This window comes from Colobus angolensis, unplaced genomic scaffold (genome assembly GCF_000951035.1).
Source record: "Colobus angolensis palliatus isolate OR3802 unplaced genomic scaffold, Cang.pa_1.0 Scaffold194, whole genome shotgun sequence".
Taxonomy (NCBI): Eukaryota; Metazoa; Chordata; class Mammalia; order Primates; family Cercopithecidae; genus Colobus; species Colobus angolensis.
The window spans coordinates 2,711,730-2,733,104 of NW_012115088.1; the positions used below are offsets into that span (position 1 = coordinate 2,711,730).

The 21,375-nt window shown below is 36.4% G+C and overlaps 1 protein-coding gene across 1 annotated transcript in view; it reads left to right on the plus strand.

Moving 5' to 3' along the window:
• The window catches only part of PREX2 (phosphatidylinositol-3,4,5-trisphosphate-dependent Rac exchange factor 2), a 289,450-nt gene that overhangs the window by 187,333 nt on the left and 80,742 nt on the right, over positions 1-21,375 (plus strand). The window contains exons 34-35 of the mRNA XM_011940917.1: positions 4,377-4,520; positions 15,873-15,987. Of these exons, the coding sequence (XP_011796307.1) occupies positions 4,377-4,520; positions 15,873-15,987 (259 nt within the window). The remainder of the gene's footprint in view (positions 1-4,376; positions 4,521-15,872; positions 15,988-21,375) is intronic.

Sequence of the window (21,375 nt, forward strand, 5' to 3'; positions counted from 1 at the left end):
ATAGTCCTAATTATCAAGTTTGTTTTTTATAGCTAATAAATTTCCACAAATAAAAAATTTTCAACTCCACATTATTATTATGCACTTTTTTAAAAGCCTTTATATTTTTAGAGTAGTTTTAGGCTCACAGCAAAATTGAGAGGAAGGTACAGAGATTTTCCATACCCCTGTCCCTACACCTGCACAGCCTCCCCAGCTATCAATAGCCCTCACCATAGAGATACATTTCTTAAAATCAGTGAATCTATATCGTAATCACTCAAAGTTCATAGTTTACATTAGGATTCACTCTTGGAGCTGTACATTCTCTGAATCTGGACAAATGTGTACTGACATGTATCCACCATTACAGTATCATACAGAGTATTTTTACTGCCCTAAAATCCCTATTCATTCCTCCTCCCTCCCACTCTGCACCCAACCCCTGGCATCCACTGATTTTCTTCACTTTCTCCGTAGTTTTGCCTTTTTCAGAACATCATATAGTTGGGATCATACAGTATGTAGCCTTTCAGATTGTCTTCTCTCACTTATAATATGCATCTAAGCTTCCTTCATGTCTTTTCATAGCTTGATAGCTCATCTCTTTTTAGCACAGAAGAAGATTCCATTGACTGGATGTACCACAGTTTACCCATTCAAAGGACATCTTGGTTGCTTTTAAGTTTTGGCAATTATGAAGAGTGGCTATAGGCACACGTGCAGGTTTTTGTGTGGATGTAAGTTTTCAGCTCTTTTGGATAGATACCAAGGACGATGATTCCTGGATCGTATGTTAAGAGCGTCTTAGTTTGGCAAGAAAGTGCCAGACTGTTTTCCAGAGTGGCTATGCACATGGAGTCTGGTGAGAAATACAAAGGCATAAATGGGCAATGTAACGACTTTAGCGATAAGGAAAATACAAGGTACTCCCCATATCATATTATTTAATTAGTGAGAGAGGACTAAACTAGCTAAAGGATTAAATTTTCTATAATGATATTTATTTTGTGGAAAATCTACACTTTTCCCTCCAGTGATGAATGAGTGCTCCTATCGCTCCACATCCTTGCCAGCATTTGATGGTGTCAGTGTTCTGGACTTTGTCCCCTCTATGAGTGTATATTGGTAGCTCAGTACTGTTTTAATTTGCATTTCCCTGATAACAAATGATATAGAGCATCATTTCATATGATTATTTGCCATCGCTATATCTTCTTGAAAGAGTTGTCAGTTGAGGTCTTTAGCCCATTTCTAAAATTGGTGATGTAGTTTGGATGTGTGTCCTTACCCAAATCCCATGCTTAATTGTAATCCCCAGTGTTGGAGGTGGGGCCTGGTGGAGGTGATTGGATCATGGGGGTGGATTTCTCATGAATGATGTTGTGCCTTCCCCTTGGTACTGTCTTCATGATAATGAGCTCTCATGAGATCTGGTTATTTAAAAATGTGTAGCACCACTCTGCTTGGTCTCTTGCTCTTGCCATATGATGTGCCTGCTACCCCTTTCATCTACTGCCAAGGTTATAAGTTTCCTGAGGCTTCCTCAGAAGCTGAGCAGATGTGAGCATCTTGCTTCCTGTACAGCTTGTAGAACCATGAACCAATTAAACCTCTTTTCTTTATAAATTACTCAGTCTTGGACATTTTTATAGCAATGAAAGAATGGATTAATACACTTGGGTTGTTTGTTTTCTTATTGTTGAGTTTGAAGAGTTATCTGTGTAACTCTTTTTAAAAAGACTTTTTTAAAAGCCTTTATATCTGTGTATTTTGGATGACAGTCTTTTATCAGATGTGTCTTTTGCAAATATTTTCTCCCACTCTGTTGCTTGTTTTCTCATTCTCTTGACATTGTCTTTTGCAGAACAGAAGTTTTACATTTGATGGGATCTCACTTACCTATTATTTCTTTCATGGATTGTGCCTTTGATGTTCTTTCTAAAAGTCATCAGTATATTGAAGGTCATCTAGGTTTCCTCTTATGTAATTTGGCAGGAATTATATAGTTTTGCATTTCATATTTAAGTCTATAGTTCATTTTGGGTTAATTTTTGTGGAGGATGTAAGGTGAGTGTCTAGATTTATGTTTTTGCATGTAGATGTCCAGTTCTTCCAGAAACATCTGTTGTAAAGACTATCTTTGCTCCATTGTATTGTCTTTGCTCCTTTATCAAAGATTAGTTGACTATATATGTATTGGACTATTTCTGACCTCTCTGTTCTATTTCATTGATCTATTTGTCTGCTCTTTGGTCAATACCATACTGTCTTGATTACTGTAGTTTTATAGTAAATCTTAAATTAAGGGAGTGTCAATCTTCCAACTTTGTTCTTCTTTTTTCTATATTATGTTGTCTATTTTGTGTCTCTTACCTTTCCATATAAACTTTAGAATTAGTTTGTCAATATCTAAGAAATAACCTCTTGGGATTTTACTTGGTGTTTCACTGATACTGTGGATCAAGCTGGGAAGAAATGACACCTTGACAATAGTGAGTCTTCCTATCCATGAACATAAAATGTCTTTCCATTTACTGAGTTCTTAAAATTTTTTCATCAGTTTTGTAGTTTTCCTTATATAGATCTTGTACATGTTTTATTAGAGTTATACTTAAGTATTTTATTTTGGGGAGGTGCTAATGTAAATGGTATTATGTTGTTAATTTCAAATTCCACTTGTTCACTGATGTTATATAAGAAAGGAATTGACTTTTTTATATTAACCTGTATCCTGTAACCTGGCTATAATTGCTTATTATTTCCAGGAGCATTTTTTTGTTGATGTTTTTCTTTCCCAATCTTTATAGTTTATTTTTTCTTGTTTTGTTTTATTGCAATAGCTAGGACTTCCAGTATGATGTTGAAAGGAGTGGTAATGGGCTGGGTGTGGTGGCTCATGCCTGTAATCTCAGCACTTTGGGAGGCCAAGGCTGGAGGATCACTTGAGCCCAGGAGTTTTGGTGCTCCTAGTTTAAACTTCACTTTAAATTAATATACTTTATAATTTTCACTAAGTTTTAGTTCTTTGATTCCTAATATAACATCTTTATTTATTCTATGTTCTATAATATGAAACTCCAACTATTGTATCATTGTCACTATTTTTCTTTCAATAACATTATCCATTTGTTAGCATAGAAGTTGCCTATATTGATGCCAAAGATGAAGGGGATGGAATTTAACACAAATTAAAATATTTATGCGAGACAGTGTGTGAAAAGGGGAACTAGAGGATACAGATATTTAGTAGCTATAAATCTGTATTTTCTTTAGTGTCCATGGTTCTTTTAGTCTTTATTTTAGAAACCAGAAAAAAAGGATTTTCCCAATTCTTAAAATGCTATTAATTTTCAACCCTTTGGGTGAGAAACCTGTTCATTCTCTTTCCTAAATCAAATGCTTCATGTCTTCATTTAAAAAAAAAAAAAAACAAAAATAAAATAAGTACTTTATATGGCATAAAGGAGATAAATAGATGTTAATGAAATGTTTCCCATATTGATATGCAGAATTAAATAAATTTAATAAGGAGCCTGGAATCTGTGATCATAAATGACATTTAACCTTGAACTCTACTTTTATATACAGTTTTATTTCAAGAAGTGAGTTAGAAGTTATAAATACTGGGTGAGGAACATGTATTAAATGCCAATTCCATTTGTTTGTCATTAATTTTTAACTGGTTATTGTGACTATTCAGCCTTTTAGGATGATTTTACATTCTTTCCTAATAAGACAGAAATACTTGTAATGGATAAGTATCATAAAATGGAGAGGATTTATGATAGCATTGTGAAATACTCCTACTGAAATTTAGTTTTCAAGTTGATTTTTTTTTTTAAGTAATTAAATTTAGGATCTTTGAAAATAGCTACAAGACTTGGGACAATTTTTAATGACTGTGGGGTATCAACAAAGTATAATATATCTCCGATCTGGTGCTCAGGGAATAGAGCTTGCAGAACCCATACTAATTTTGATAGTGGTTGCTATGCACTCAATTTGTTGCACATTACTTAAGAAGTATACCCCCAAGGACTCATTCTGACTAAAATGTGAATGAAGCAGCTGCCCGGGGAGATTTTGAATCCAAACCGTGTATAGCTAAACACCTCATTTAGTTAAGTGAGACATCTGATATGTCAAAGTGTAACAAAGTTTCCTATTATGGAATGTTTATAATATGGTAACAAATCCATTGCTTTAGCTAATGAGAACTGATTTAATACTCTTTCATTGAATAGCACTGTATGTTGAATCCCAACTTGATAAACATGATCATGTTTAATACACTCGTGTCGAGTAATTCTCAGGATTCTTTTTGAAGGTTAACAAAAGTACCATCTAGCATATCCTTATTTTAGGAAGTAATATACTGTTAAATATCATTTCAGATGTTCCTCTTACATATCAAGCAGAAGGAAGTCGGCAAGCTCTGAAAGTTTACTTCTATGTTGATAGTTATCATTTTGAACAACTTCCTCAACGGTTGAAAAATGGAGGAGGGTTTAAAATTCATCCTGTTCTTTTTGCGCAAGGTAAACTGTTTTTCTTTTGATGGGTGCTATACTTAAATTATTTTACCTTTATTAATGTTTTTTATAAATGTGATTTTAACAGTCGGGATTTTAAAATTAATTTGAAAATATTTAGCTAATATATTTGCTTCTGGGAATGTTTATTAAGGAAATAATGTATGATTTAAATATCAAATACACTTGCAGCATTATTTATAATGGAGAAATAAGACATGAGTGGTGTAAATAAAGATAAAATAATTTGGGTTAAATAAACTGCTTAAGTAAGTTAAATTATGTTAAAGTCATTACAGTTTTATGGCTGAAATAGTTTATGAGATAGAAAAAGTTAATATATGCATACAGATTATTAAACAGAATTTATACTTTAATCTCAATTATATCACACATGTATATCTATGCCTGCATATATGTATGTTAAATGTTTTCAGTATCATTGGGTGGTTAAATTGATGCTTTTAAAATTCTTTATGTCAATTTTTCTTTTTGGTCAGAAAATATATATTCCTTTGTCATTTTGTTTTTCCTAAGAGTGACTGTCAACATCTGCAGTAGAATAAATCAAGGGTAGCATGAGCAAGAAAATTCTTGTAGTGAACTGTGTTTCTGAGGGAAGGTCTTGAATCTTTCTTATTTTAGGGTCATAAAATGCTACCTAAAAAAGATCAGAAGTCTTGATTGTTGTGGAGTGTCCTCTAGTCTATTATTTCCCTCCACATTCTAAAAAAAAATGTGTGTCGTGTCACAAGATTTTATCGGTTTCTCTGAATGATACCATAGTGAATTTTATTTTTTTCTTCTTTTGAGTTTTCAAGAACTACATTGGTTTTGCTGTGGAATTTCAATGCTCTAATAAAAAATGAGAAGAGTAGAGGGAATAAAATCCATCTATCTATATAACTAAAGAATGGACAGGCATATGAAATCTAAATTCACTACTACATGAAAATTTTGTATCGTACCATGATATGGTTTGGCTGTGTCCCCACCCACATCTCATCTTGAATTCCCATGTGTTGTGGGAGGGACCTGGTGGGAGGTAATTGAATAATGAGGGTGGGTCTCTCCTCTGCTGTTCTCGTGATAGTGAGTAAGTCTCATGAGATCTGATGGCTTTAAAAATGAAAGTTTCTGTGCACAAGCCCTCTCCTCTTTTCTGCCACCATGTGAGACGTGCCTTTCACCTTCCACTGTGATTGTGAGGCCTCCCCAGCCATGTGGAAGTGTAAGTTCATTAGACCCCTTTCTTTTGTAAATTGCCCAGTCTTGGATATGTCTTTATCAGCAGCGTGAAAATGGACTAATACATACCACGTGCATATTATTTTAAAACCTTGAATTTAATTACTATAGTTTAAAAACCGTGAGTACCTCAAACATACTTGGCAGGAATACATTTTAACAGATGAAGATTGCAGTGAAGAGATGATTTTAGGAGTTATTAGAAGGTATTTTCATTTCTCTTCGGAGGACTGTGATTTATAGACAGGGTCAGTGTAGGTAATCCAAGATTCTGTAATGCAAAGGAAGAAGAATAAAAGAAGCAATGGGCAAAAATGGACCTTTGGAGACAAGTTAGAAGAATAATTTAATCTAAAATATGTTGGGCTAGTTGCAGTGGCTCACGCATATAATCCTAGCACTTTGGGAGGCTGAGGCAGGCGGATCACCTGAGATCAGGAGTTCGAGATCAGCCCAGGCAACATGGTGGAACCCTGTGTCTACTAAAAATACAAAAATTAGCCAGGTGTGTTGGTATGTGCCTGTAATCCCAGCTACTCGGGAGGCTGAGGCACAAGAATTGCTTGAACCTGGGAGGCAGAAGTTGCAGTGAGCCAACATCATGCCACTGCACTCCAGCCTGGGAAACAGGGTGAAACTCTGCTTTAATAAATAAATAAATAAATAGCCATTACAGGGATAGACAGTCTGAGAAGATAGGGACGGACGTTGGTCTAGAATGTTAACTTTTACAGAGTTTAGCCAGGACTTAACAATTGTTGAAGACTCTCCATTTCTTTTCCTTTATTTCTCTCTTCTTCAAAATTTTGTCTTTGAAATTATTACTGAGATGACAGATGGCACTAAGCATCTTTAAAAAAAAATTGTTGCATCTGTGACACATCAGCCATAAATAGCTGAATAATCATATCCAACAGCAAATGTACACACAGACAAAAAATTATTTTGCAAGCAACCTCTATTTTATAACTTCGGCAAAAGCCGATTTAAAAATAATCCCTAAATATGTATTATTTCAGTGCATATACTATAGCTTTTAAAATGTAATTTAAAGAAAAGCTATAGCAAACATTAGGTTTTGGTATGCTCACAGCAGCAAAATATGAAAAATGATTTGAATAAGCAACAGTAGAAATACTTCTGCAGTTGAGGTCACAGATAGGTAAACAGGATGGGAAACGTTCTGTGCCACTAAAAATCTGTCAGTAATAAGGTTGTTTATTTAAGGGGGGTGCAGAAGTTCTTCTGCCTTTATAAAACTCCCATGAGGAATCATTAGTAGCTTAGTATTCATCAGACTGAGAGAAGTACAGGAAAATCAGACTGAATTTGAATCGAGATTACCATCTGGTAATTGAAAGCAGTGGTAAATGAAAGAGATTCCAAATGTCATCTCTTCCTGGAATGAAAGTTTATTTAAAGCATTTTGGTTTTGTATATACATGACTCTTTGCTAGCAAATAAAAAAATAGAAGAAATGGATGAATTTGAAATTTTCCTAGGAAATTTACTAAAGTCAACCCTCCTAAAGTTGTCTGTGGTACCATATACTTATAGTAGAACAGGAAGCGAATGTGTCACCCCTTTCTCATTTTGCTTGCCTCCATGGAGCACTGGGCAAAGGAGGGCACAGTAATTGATGGGGCATCCTGCAAAGATGGGACCAGCTATTAGATCAGGAATTTCAGGGTTGGAGGTGATCAGGGTTGGAGGTCAATGTGTATTGCTGAAGGCAAGAACTGCAGAAGAACAGGAACCTAGGCAGACAAAAGTGATACAGATTTTCAAGGTAAGGAACACAGAAACAGCTGGACAGGAAAGTGAGTGCAAAGCATAACCAACCAAACTGCTAGAATGTGCCAGTCACACTAAAGCAATCTTCTGGCTGGTGTTCCTAAGTGCTTCCTACACGACAGGGAAAGCTGTTGGGATCCCTCAGCCCTTGATGAGATAAAGCAAGCAACTATAAGTTGGCAGAAAATGAGAGTACAAAGAGGATGAATATTCAGGGTCACTTCTCTACACGCTCCCCACTGACTAATTTTCCTGATCCGTCAGTGGTTTTCAGTACTTAGCTGCACATTAACGATCTTGGAAAGGTTTTAGAGAATACTCAGGCTCAGCCCCATGCAAAATCATTTAAGGCAGAATCTCTGAGAAGTGGAGCCCAAATACCAGGATATTTTAGAAGCTTTCCAGGTGATTCTTGAGTCCACCAAAACTGAGAAACCACTCTAGGTCTGTGTGGATTATCAAACACTGTACAATTATCCAGCTAATCTTTATTTAATTAGACTAATTCATCTTACAAATGTTCAGCATGTCTAGATTCTGGGAAGCTGAAGCAAGGGTGCCAGGAACAATGTAAAATATTTCTGCATTGTTAGGTCATCAGGATGCAGGCTGCCCTTAGGAGGGGGTATGATCCTGGTGGGATAGTTTTCTCTAGCAAAGGCTGGAGAGTGAACAGCTGCGAAATGTCTTCTGCAGCGATCATAGCAGCCAGGCAATGAGCCCATCATTTCTGAGAGAGGATCCGAGCCAATGGCTCTTTCAGCATCCTCTGTAGTCCATGCTTTGCACCCATCAGACCCATGTCTTTGTGTAGGGACTGGGAGAGGCTTTTCCAGGACTCCCGTGGACCTCCTTTCTGGATGGGGGAGGGGGTAATTTAGGAGAGAAAAATTAAAAGGATTAGCTATAGCCCTTGCAGCCCCAGCTTGTCTACAGCTGCCACAGAGTCTCATTTTCCCTCTTCTGCTATCCATTGTAGATTAGCCTCACCCTCTGTCTGAACCTCTGCTGGTCTCTGTGGCTAATTTGTGGCATGACCAATACCTTCGTCCCTAAGGGGCTTGATCCTCTGATTCCTCTACCTTCTCAGACCAGGATTGCTGCATTTGTCCATGTATCATCAAATTTGTGCAAGGAAGTACTAAGAGGGACCCCAGTAGATACCTGGGTGCCATACATATTCCTTCTGGCTCCCATTGTGTAACAATAGTGCTACCTGCTTCTGATGATTAGGCTGGAGCAGCTTTGTCGAGGTGGCGATTGATCTTCTTGGCTGTGGGTGCCTTGGAAACCCACAGACCGAGTGTTTCGGGGATTGGAAGCTCACATTTCCCAAGTGAGTCATTGGAAATGATGCGTTTATTTCCCAGTGCTACCCTAGCAAGTTACCACAAGCTGGGTGGCTTAAAACAATAGAAATGTATTCTGCCACAGTTCTGAAGGTCAGAAGTTGGAAATCAGGATGTTGTCAGGCCATGCTTCCTCCTTCCTCTTTTGGCCTTTGGTGTCTGCCAGCAGTCCTTGGCATTCCTTGGTTTGTGGCAGCGTAACTACAATCTCTGCCCCTATCCTCACTCGGTCTTCTTCCCTCTGTGTGTGTCTCTCTCTGTGTTTCTATATACTAATTGCCCTCTTCTTATAGAGGCACCAATCATTGGATTTGGGCCTATCATAATTCAGTAGGACCTCATTTTAATTTGGCTACATCTGCAAAAACCCTATTTCAAAATAAGGTCAAGGCTGAATGTGATAGCTCAGAAATCCCAGAACTTTCTGGGGCCAAGATGGAAAGATCACTCGAGCCCAGGAACTTGAGATCAGCCTGGGCAACATATTGAGACTTTACCTCCTAAAAAAAAAAAAATTAGCTGGTGCTGGTGGCACACACCCGTAGTCCTACCTATTTGGGAGACTGAGGTGGAAGGATCGCTTGAGTCTAAGAGGCCGAGGCTGTAGTGAATTATGATAGCACTACTGCACGCCAGCCTGGGCAACAGAGCGGGACCCTATCTCAAAACAAACAAACCAACCAAAAATAAGGCCACATTTGTAGGCGCCAAGGGGTTAGGGCTTTGTCATATCTTTTTGTGGGCACATTCAACCCTTGACAGATGTTAAGCACGGTCATTTCTGCTTTCACCCTTGGTTCCTGGACCCAGGTATTCTACCTCTCAGGAATGTGGCATCATATACAGGTCTTTGAATATGTGTAGTGAAGATACAGTGTCCTGAGGTATAGCATCCCTTCCTTGTAAAGTGTTGTTAAATACCTATTTCCTGGGCCTCCTGATGGTAGTTTGCCTTAAACCAAATAGGATATGTGATGCTGGTCTTGTCTCTGCCAGCATGCTCTTCAGTATTCTCGTTTTTTTACCTCCTATGAACAAAAAAAGCTGCCACCCAAACCAACTACCCCTAAGTCTTACCTCTTTACAAGTTATCTTTCTTTGCTTCGAGAATAATAAAAATCACATAGAAACTTGAGTGCTTTCTCTTTTAAATGAAAGGGAACATTTGTTATAAACATTGTCATTTTCCAAGTGCCCTTTATTCATTTTTTTTTTCTCCTAAACTCTCCTTAAGGCTCTTTAAAAGGTAAATCTTGGCCAGGCGCGGTGGCTCACGCCTGTAATCCCAGCACTTTGGGAGGCTGAGGCGGGCGGATCACGAGGTCAGGAGATCGTAGCTATCCTGGCTAACACGGTGAAACCCCGTCTCTACTAAAAATACAAAAATAAGTTAGCTGGGCATGGTGGCGGGTGCCTGTAGTCCCAGGTATTCCAGAAGCTGAGGCAGGAGAATGGCATGAACCCGGAGATTGCACCACTGCACACTCCAGCCTGGGTGACGGAGTAAGACTCCGTCTCAAAAAAAAAAAAAAAAGATTAAATCTTTTAGTTTTCCCTTTGGGTTTTACACAGGATTTATAATTGAAACAATATAGATTTTTTGCAAAAGAAGAAATAGTTTCCAGGATGGAGATTTCCAGAATGTGTGTGTGAAGGTGTAAACCCACCTCTCTTCAGACAGCACAGTTCCAATCAGCCTAGTTGTGCCAACTCCTATTGGAGGAGGATGGGAGGTTTCACGATGACTCAATGGCCAATTAAATGCTTTCAAATTCATGGTTTATCACCAGGTTTTCACATACCAACAATCATGCAAACATATTCAGTACACACAGACAGACATAAAATGGGGGTAACAAACCATGGTGAGTAGCTCAGGAGGCCTGCAGGCTAACTGAGGCACAAGGAAGGCCTGGATTTTACTGGAAACACTGACCAGCAAGGGAATGGGGATCTCTGCTCGTCTCCTGGCAGAGCTTCTAGTGCGAGGAGGCCTCAGAGTTCTCCTGGCAAAGCTTCTGCAGGCATCTCAACCATTGTCAGTTTCTTGCTGTTTTTATGGCTCTCCACAAGAGTGTGTCCATAGTCATTATCTCAGCTGCCTTTGGCTTCACTTTCCTGTGGGATCTCTGAGGCGCCTGGCCGTGGCAGGTGTCATCTTATCACCTCAGTCCACCATACATATGCTTATCACTTTGAAGAGTCAGCAGTTTCACTGTGGGCTGAGTGACTTGTCATAAATGACTCCATTTTGAGACATTTAGAATCACAAAACATTATTATATATCACACGGCCATTCTCACATATTTGTCATAATGGGATCAACAAATCTTGCTTCTCTCCCAATAACTGGGACCAATTCTGAGGAATTATGACCCCTGGTGACCATTTCTGGGGAATTCTAGCAGTGCATGTGCCATGTCTTATTTAACCAAAAAAGTGTGCTATCCAAAGAGAGTGTTAGCAGACTGACAGTATTCTTAAAATTATTCTTCAGAGATTCTATGTTTTTCCTGATTAATCCCTTTCTTGGGAAAGCCTTGAAAGGTATTTTGAGTAAGTGGAAATGTAGCTTGCTTCAGTCTAAGAATAATTTAATCTTTAATTTTCTCTAGCATTCATTAGGTTTTCCTTTTTTGCTGACTACCTAAATTTAATGGAATGTTTGTCTTCCTTTGCTTGAAAAGTAGTAGAAGTAAATAAACTAAATATTCAACCAAGTACGTTGATACTGCTTTTGAGAAATATATCATTTTATGGATGAGAACTAAGGAAACTAGACAAGGAAATGCCAAATTTAACATATTTGAAATTAACATGTTATTTAATTTGGTAGAATGTTGTTCTGGGTTTTTCATAACAATAAACAAACAAGTTATTTAGCTAAAATAGGGAATGTTGTCATCTGTCCACTTCTCTGTCATACAAATTTTAGTTTGTAAGTATAAAACTCATCTTTTTTTGTTCATTCCCCACAACTCTATACATGTGACACAGAATTCTTACTAAGACTCTTGGCAAAATTGTTAGGCACTTTTCCAGTTTTTAAAAAATTTTATGTGATTGTGAATTTTAACTGACTTGTTAATTTGGAATAATATTGTCAAAAATGTAATGAAGATGGAAATTTATGAAATTGTAGAACTATTCATTAAAATTATATTAAATTATGTTTATATACTTGTTCTTATATAAAATTTGGGACAGGACTGGCCATTCTGGCCAAAGTTGAACCATCAAGATCTTTATAAAAATTAGTTCCCAGCCCTCTCCCCTTGTAGCAGGACGAGCGGCAGACAAAACTCCTCAGACACCGAGTTAAAGAAGGAAGGGGTTTATTCGGCCGGGGGCATCGGCAAGACTTCTGTCTCAAGAGCTGAGCTCTTGAGACAGAGCAATTCCTGTCCCTTTTAAGGGCTCACAACTCTAAGGGGGTGCGTGTGAGAGGGTCATGATTGAGCAAGCAGTGGCTACGTGACTGGGGGCTGCATGCACCCGTAATTAGATCAGAATGAAACGAGGGATTTTCACAGTGCATTTCTATACAATGTCTGTAATCTATAGATAACAAAACCAATTAGGTCAGGGGTCGATCTTTAACTACCAGGCCCAGGGTGTGGCGCTGGGCTGTCTGCCTGTGGATTTCATTTCTGCCTTTTAGTTTTTACTTCTTCTTTCTTTGGAGGCAGAAATTGGGCATAAGACAATATGAGGGGTGGTCTCCTCCCTTACCCTCACAGTTCCATTGCTATGCCATCCCACTGTTCTCCTTCCAGTTTTTCTGGTTTTAAGTCACAAATCAAAGTGTTTTTGTATGGACCCTTCTCTTAGTCCCACAAACTTTGTGTTTGGCTAAGCACACTCTGCATAATCAGTATCTCATTGGAATTGAATTAGGTAGTACCTGTACAGCATTTGGCATGTTGCCTAGTAAATAAAACTCATTCAATAAGTAAGAGTACCCATGAGCTGCCTTAATACTATTATTTAATTAAATTCTTTCTCATTAACGATAACTGGTAGGTACTTTTATTTTGCAAGTCGAAAATGCAGAACCTGAGAATTTCAGATATTAATTAACTTGACCAAAGTCACACAGCAGAAACTGGAATTTTACTCTAATGCATCAGCTTTCCAACTGGTAAGAGTAATTTATCTTGAAGTATGACTATTGGTAGACTGACTCCCTTCACAAATAGCAGCTTGTGAACATGGCATGTATTTAAGGATTATTTTATCAGGGACAGTTTCTTTTATTTCCTGTGTGTATTCAGGATCAGAAGTTTGTTGGGCCAGCTACAACTATTCTAATTAATGAAAATGTAGGCTCTAAGAGAGAAAGCCTGTCCTTTTCCCTTTGAAAGGTTGCTGAAAATGAACTTGCAATAGGCAGATTAATAAGGAAAGAAAGCATACAAAATTTATTAAATGTGCACGGGGCAAAAATCATGGGAGAGTGATTACCCAATAACTCAGTGAGGTCCAGATACTTATATACCCTTCTTCATAGGCGATGGGGGAGATGGGGAATGTAGGAGGTAGTAAAATGTTTATTAGGGAGAATGAATGGGCCCAGGAGACAGAAATTAACTTGTAAATGATTGTCTTGGAATTTGAATGAGCTGGAGAAATAGATATTATCTAGTGGGAAGAGTCCTTCTAGGTGGGTTACCTTCCACAGTCTTCTTTTCTAGCATAGATGATGAGATTTCCAGGGAGGGTAGGGAAAGCAATTGTGTTCTCTTTTGCAGGTCTAGTCTTAAAGTAGATAGGGCATATCAGAGAAAAGCCTCATCCAATATCTGCTGACTTGCAGAAGCCTTTAATTTAAAGTAATCAGTATACCAGGGTGTCATATTTGAAGGGTAGTTTCCTGGGTTCCTTCCCAGAAGCCATAAGAAATAAACAAATTAAAAATCTGTGAAATAAGCACACAAATTTCATTTTCTGTACTGAAGTAAATGTAGTATATTTTCTCCCTTATCTTCCACAATTTCTTTTCTCAACTGTAAACCAATTTTTAAAATTTCCATTTAAAAACAATCTGCAAACTTGACATGGATCTTTAAAATTTTATTATTTTCTTCAGTGTTCTAGAATTCTGACTAGTTTAATAAAACTATAGCGCAGCTAAAATTAGCAGTCAGTTTCCTATTTCCCCCCCTCAAAATGGTGATAGTTTCTTTCACTTTAAAGAAACCTCATGATTTAGTTTAGAAACTAGTGCATTTAGCAGTCTTGAAAGAAGATTGTTTTGAATTTTAAATCGTTTATTAAAAATTGAGGCTCATAAGTAGTGATGCATTTCAAGAGAAAATAATTTACATTTCCAGTTTGGACCCACAGCCATTCCTGTTACTGGCAACCTTTCCACAGGAAATCTTGTATTTCTGGGCCCTTTTCCTGCAATTTATTTCCTCTCCAAAATTTTTTAATGATACTTCATAAAGGTTAAAGGAAAAAGAAATACTGAATCAAAAATGTTATTAAAAAGGAAATGTGTATGCTATTCAAAATACATTTAAAATTATTGGGATATTATAACTAAATTAACTGACAGTTTGAGTAGAGGTGATTTTCTAAGATTTCAATTTATACTTTTTATTTAATACATTAACATTTCTTTATTAAGGTTATACAAGAATGTAGATATGCGTGGGGAGTGAAAATTTCCATTTTTTTACTCTGACATGTTTTTGTTGTTGTTAGATTGTTTTAAGAGACAGAGTCTTACTCTGTCCTCCAGACTGGAGTCCAGTGGCACGATCCTAGCTTACTGCAGCTTCGAAGTCCTGGGCTCAAGTTATCTTCCCACCTCAGCCTCTTGAGTATCTAGGACTACAGGTGCATGCCACCACGCCAGGCTAATTTTTAAATTTTATTTTTTTAGAGACAGGATCTTGCTATGTTGCCTAAGCTAGTTTTGAACTTCTGACCTCAAATGTTCCACCTGCCTTGGCTCTCAAAGTGCTGGAATTACAGACATGAGCCACCGTGCCAGGCCTCTGACATACATTAATGCACACTTCTGCCTTTCATACATATGTTCCGAATATGAACATATACGTGTCATATGTAATAGACATGTGTTTATAAATATCAAATACATCGGAAGTGTAAGTTTGGCTTCACAAAGAATGTTGTAGAGGAGGAAAAATAATTTTCTCTCTACCTTTCATAGTTCTTAGTTGGGATGGTCCCCATAGCAAAAGACAAGTTAAGAAGGGAAAAGCAAACAGAAGTTTAATAGCATGTATACCTCCTGTATATATGCGAGATACCTAAGGAAGGAGTGACTATATCTGAAAGAGGTAGCTTTGAACTTAGGCTTAAATATAACCATTTTCCACTGAAACAGAAGAAGGGTCTAGGGAAGGCCTAGTTATGGGGAGGTGACCAGGAAAGCACCATTTAAAAAAGGGTAAGATCTGTTGTGCAGACAAAACTCTCTGTGATCGTCTTCCTTCTCTTCCTTGTACAGAGGGGGAGACACTCTTACAAGTAGAGGTTTCCTTTATGGATGTAAATTTTCCTTATCAAAGGGAAACTTCTACTCTGTTTTCAGAGTTTCTCCTGTGTCTGCATGCAGTTTCTCAAAATAACCAGATCAAAATAATCCTTATGCCAGTGAGACATATTTTGGGGTGGTGTATTCTGGTCTCCTACAGTTATATTTTGGAGTGGCATATTTTGGTCTCCTACAACATATACAAAATTTGTTAAAAATAGAGGACAGTTAAACCAGAAATTTTCTTTGCCCATTGGACAGAAAAATCACCAAATGTTTGATATTTATTTTGAGAGCAGAACAGTTTTCATTCATTTTTGGACCTAATATAATTTTTTTGCATATGTGTTGATAATTGGTCCTATTTGCTAAATGTACTAATAATCAATAAAATTATACTACATGTGGAGAAATTGAGTTTAAAATTGCTTGTAAAATAAGTTTACTTGTTTACACAGCACTGGAGAGCATGGAAGGATATTATTACAGAGACAATGTTTCCGTGGAAGAATTTCAAGCTCAGATAAATGCAACCTCACTGGAAAAGGTCAAACAGTACAACCAGAAGCTCAGGTATGTAACAATCCAATTGAAAAATAATAAGTGTCTATATTTTAATAGAAATGTGTTAATAAGATTTTTGATGTTATTTATCATATTAGATTATTAATGACATTTCTTTTGATATAAAGTCCTCATATTTAGGGTTTAACATTTTAAATGTTCTAATTTGCTATACTTTTTCCAAGTAAAAATAACTAAGTAAAAGTGTGTTGAAAATTTTTATGCAAATATTAAAATTTCTGAAGAGATAAAGAGAAGGGGTTAAATATATAGTAGACCATTTCCAAGAAAGAAAATCACTGAGATATGTTATAGTGGTGTACCCTATGAGATTTATTGGATTAAAGGTAAAATAGGTTTCTCTATGTACCATTAAACAGCTGGCACCCCCACATGGAGAGAAGAATATGTGCTCAGCATGGAAGATATGTTTGATCATGTGCTTGGTACTGGAAGAATATTTACTTTCAAATGTGTCCCTTAATGCTTGCATTTTACTGTCTTTCTCCCCCCCAAAAATAATGTTATTGGTACAATGATAAATGACAGGCAAAATTAACCACAGTAAGTGAAAGGGAAATGTATTATAATTCAAAAGCTTTATTTGTCAACAGATGATTAGTTGTATATTATCTTTTTGTATATATATTTGTATGTATTATATGTATATGTATATATATTAGTTGTATATTATCTACATATAGATATATATACACATATCTCCTTTTTATCTTATGAATTACCCTGTTGACAGATCACTTTTAAAAACTTAACAAATTACAGTTTTTATATTTAAAAGAAAAATATTTTTGTTCTATCTTGAGCCTTAATAAATCAAAAATACTATTTTGACATTTCAAATTTTTTGTCCTCTCAGCTTAAAAGGAAGAACCTGAAGCAAAATTAATATAAGTAGGGAGTTTATTTGGGCCAAGCTTGAGAATTGCAAGCCAGGAGCATAGATTCAAATTGCCCTGAATATTCACTCCAGTTAGCAGCAATTACAAGTAGATTTTTAAAGGAAATAATGGGAGACAGGGAGTGAGCTGATACAAAGTTGTTTGTCAGGCATTCTCATCGATTTACAGAAATAATATTGACAAGTGGTTGGCTATCCGTTGTTAAGCTCTAGAGTGTGGGTTATAGAGTCCAGTGTGGCATCATTATGTTAAGTTACAGCTGCTTATGGTGATAGCAAGCAGTTTCAAGAGATTAATACACAGCACAGAGGGACTAGAAGGATGTGATTGCTGTTTCATTTTAATGTCTCTCTGGGCCTGTTAATTAAAGTAACTTGCATTCCTCAGATAAAAGTTATTTTCTTTTCTCCTTTCCCCCTTTTGATCAAAAATCTTTCTTCTTGACAGCATTGATGATCAAAACTTGAGTATCAAGTTGTCCATCATCAAGAAGGCTCATTCCCAAGTAGTTATGTCAAAGTCATTGATTTATGGCTGCTATTGCTTGTTGAATCGTCAATTTTTTTTTTGACGTCAAAAAGGCAATGTTTTATTATTTCAAAATGAAAGTCTATATTATTAAGATTTAAATTAGTAAAGTTTGGAACAATGTGATCTGGCAACATCTATTTTAAAATATTCATGTACTTTGACCAACAGATTCATTATTTATTTATTTATTTTTATTATACTTTAAGTTCTGGGGTACATGTGCACAACGTGCAGGTTTGTTACATATGTATACATGTGCCATGCTGGTGTGCTGCACCCATTAACTCGTCATTTACATTAGGTATATCTCCTAATACTATCCCCCCTACCCCCACCTGACAACAGGCCCTGGTGTGTGATGTTCTGCACCCTGTGTCCAAGTGTTCTCATTGTTCAGTTCCCACCTGTGAGTGAGAACATGCAGTGTTTGGTTTTCTGTCCTTGCAATAGTTTGCTCAGAATGATGGTTTCCAGCTTCATCCATGTCCCTACAAAGGACATGAACTCATCCCTTTTTATGACTGCATAGTATTCCATGGTGTATATGTGCCACATTTTCTTAATCCAGTCTATCATTGATGGACATTTGGGTTGGTTCCAAGTCTTTCCTATTGTGAAAAGTGCCTCAATAAACATTCGTGTGCATGTGTCTTTATAGCAGCATGATTTATAATCCTTTGGGTATATCCCCAGTAATGGGATGGCTGGGTAAAATGGTATTTCTAGTTCTAGATCCTTGAGGAATTGCCACACTGTCTTCCACAATGGTTGAACTAGTTTATCGTCCCACCAACAGTGTAAAAGTGTTCCTATTTCTCCACATCCTCTCCAGCACCTGTTGTTTCCTGACTTTTTAATGATCGCCATTCTAACTGGTGTGAGATGGTATCTCATTGTGGTTTTGATTTGCATTTCTCTGATGGTGAGTGATGATGAGCATTTTTTCATGTGTCTGTTGGCTGTATAAATGTCTTCTTTTGAGAAGTGTCTGTTCATATCCTGTATCATCAATTTGGTTTCCTCAGAAGAAGGAAAACAACAAAAGATAGTGGAAATATAATCCATGTAAGGATTATAACTAAAAATAAAATTTAAATGCCGAACAACAACAAAGACAAAACTGTTCCATTAGAGAGTCGACTAAAAATATCATGAAGAAAATTAAATCCAGGTTCTTCTTTAGAGACTTGTAGCCAGGACGTAGTTCAAGATTTAATCCAAATGCTAGATAAATAATAAAACTCAAAAACAATGAACAAGACTAGCATCTAATAACAGGCATACTATAGTTTTTTTCTGAAACATTTTTTTTTATCCAGTTCTCCATTTTTACCAAAGACAAATCTTGGTTGAACCAATTTATTTGCAAAATAAGTTTTAGTGTTAAGATACTTTGCCTACTTATTTACATAAAGTGCAACAAGAACAGTGAATGGCCATATAGTCTCTTTTAAGTTGGCTTTACTGGAACTGCCACAGTAGCTTTAGATTCAGCTTTTAAAAGCCCCAAGGCCAGCCAGTCCAAGGATTTGCCATCAGACTGTCTGCAGTTCTTGTAAAAAATAGGTGAACTCTGCTCTTCTTGAGATCCGAAAATAACCTGAGGTTCCTGGTCCTGTCAGAAAGTGACATTCTTTAGTTACCATGAGGACAGAAACCTTATAAAGGAACTGTGCAGACGAGGTACCAGACCAGTCTTTCCAAGGGTTTTTTAATTGGCTCTATAAAGTCCACATCAATTCCTCAAAGCAGTTTGGTTATATCTGAAACTATGCCATTCCAGTCAAGGTTTTGGTAAAAGAACTGATATATCTAATTATGTATCTTAAAAAAGATACAGATTTTTGTTGAATTTATACAAACAACTATATTGCTAGAAATTAAGAGTACTCACAAATAGTTCCCAAATTTTGGAGAATTGTGATAAAGAGAAAGGCAAATGTTTTGGCTTTACTCACAAAAGTATACTTCACCCAATTGCTATAAACTATAAATGGCTCACAAAGAAAAAAAAAAGTTTTCTTGACTCTGGAAAATAAAACATGAAAAGCATCAGCAATATCTCAAACAAAAAAATCATTAAAAATTATTTTACTCTATTAGTTTAGTCTCATGGAATTAATTCTTGTTCCACTTGATGTTGGGTTAGCAATTCTCATGAACGTATCAGCTCTTCAGTTAGAATCCTGGAAGTTTTTTGTTAGTCCAAGGGTATGATCTCCAAGTAATCAGAAACCTATGTTCAAATCAGAGTCTTTTCCGTCCTTGCATGAACTTCTTTGAAGACAAAACACTTTAGAATTTTACTTGCTTGTAAAGACCTTTTAGAAAATGCATCATAATTAAGTAATTAACTGTGCAAATGACTTAAAATGATCATAGTTATATACACAATTGAAAAGTAAATTTGTTTATGTCTGTGGCCTATAATAATTTAACATAATAAGCATAATTATCACTGACAACCTATATTAAGACAAATCATAATTTTAGAAATCTCATATAATTTTGGGACACATGTTGCTAACACATTTATATAAATATACCCAGAGAATGGTTAAACACCATTTCTTATTTGACAGTACTTCCTGTATGGTTGTAATGTACCAAATAAGCCTAATATGTCTCTCTTGGATTTACAGGGGTTACTTTTGGAAAACACAGTTTTAGAATTTGAAATGTGATTTGGGGAAGTATGTCAAATATTAAAGGTTTAAAATATTTGTTCAAAACAGGATCATAAGTAACTATAAAATGAGATAAGTTTAGCCAAAGTGATAATTCCAAGATTTCAAAAAGGCAAAAATCTTTATTCTTTGATAGAGAGGAGACTTAGTTTTTCAAAAAATCAAAAGACCTAATAAAGACAGTATGAGACCAACGAATCTGTCTTTCTCTTTTTTGACAGTGTACTCAAAAGGTAAACAAAAGTGTTTTTATTACATCATTAATATTATATAAAAATCCTATTCAAAGGAAAATACAAAGTTCTACCTTTGCATCAGTATATTATTAATGGTAAAGTTATTTTAATAAAACCTTATAAACAAATCCATCCAATCTTAATCAGCTTTGACCACACAAGATAAGATTTTCATAAACCTTTTATAACCTTTAAAATTTTTCTTTTCTTTCTTTTTTTTTTTTTTTTTGAGACAAGTCTTCCTTTGTTGCCCAGGCTGTAGTGCAATGGACCTCTGCCTCCTGGGTTCAAATGATTCTCTTGCCTCAGCCTCCTGAGTAGCTGGGACCACAGGTGCTTGCTACCACACTGGGCTAATTTTTGTATTTTTAGTAGAGACAGGGTTTCACTATTTTGGCCAGGCTGGTCTCGAACTCCTGACCTCATGATCTACCCAGCTCAGCATCCCAAAGTGCTGGGATTACAAGCATGAGCCACTATGCCTGGCCTAAATTTTCTGTTAGAGAGCAGAACAATGCTCTAATAAAACCCTGTTATTCTAACAGCAGGCCCCAAATCCTGACCCTGCATCAGTGTGCTTTTAATATTAATTGTTAAGTTTTTAGAAAAACTAAGTAATCCCCTTTTAATTTCAGCCAACTTGATCACCATAAAATTTCTTTCACAAGATCCATCTTCCACAAACCTTCTATAACTTGCTTAAAACATTAGTTGTATCCTACATTTCACCCTAGGACAAAAATTTACTTTCCCTTCCTCCTTATTATGACCATACAAAGTTCTCTCTCATGTAAAAAAAAAAAATCACTCTATCTTTTCAACTTTCTTTACATCGTACTTTCTTTATATGTTCTGTATATAGACATGTTTCTCTTATATCTGGTAGTTTTAGTTACACATACTGGTTACAGTTTGTATTAGTTTGTTCTCACACTGCTAATAAAGACATACCCAAGACTGAGTCATTATAAAGGATAGAGGTTTAATTGACTCATAGTTGCACATGGCTGGGGAAACCTCACA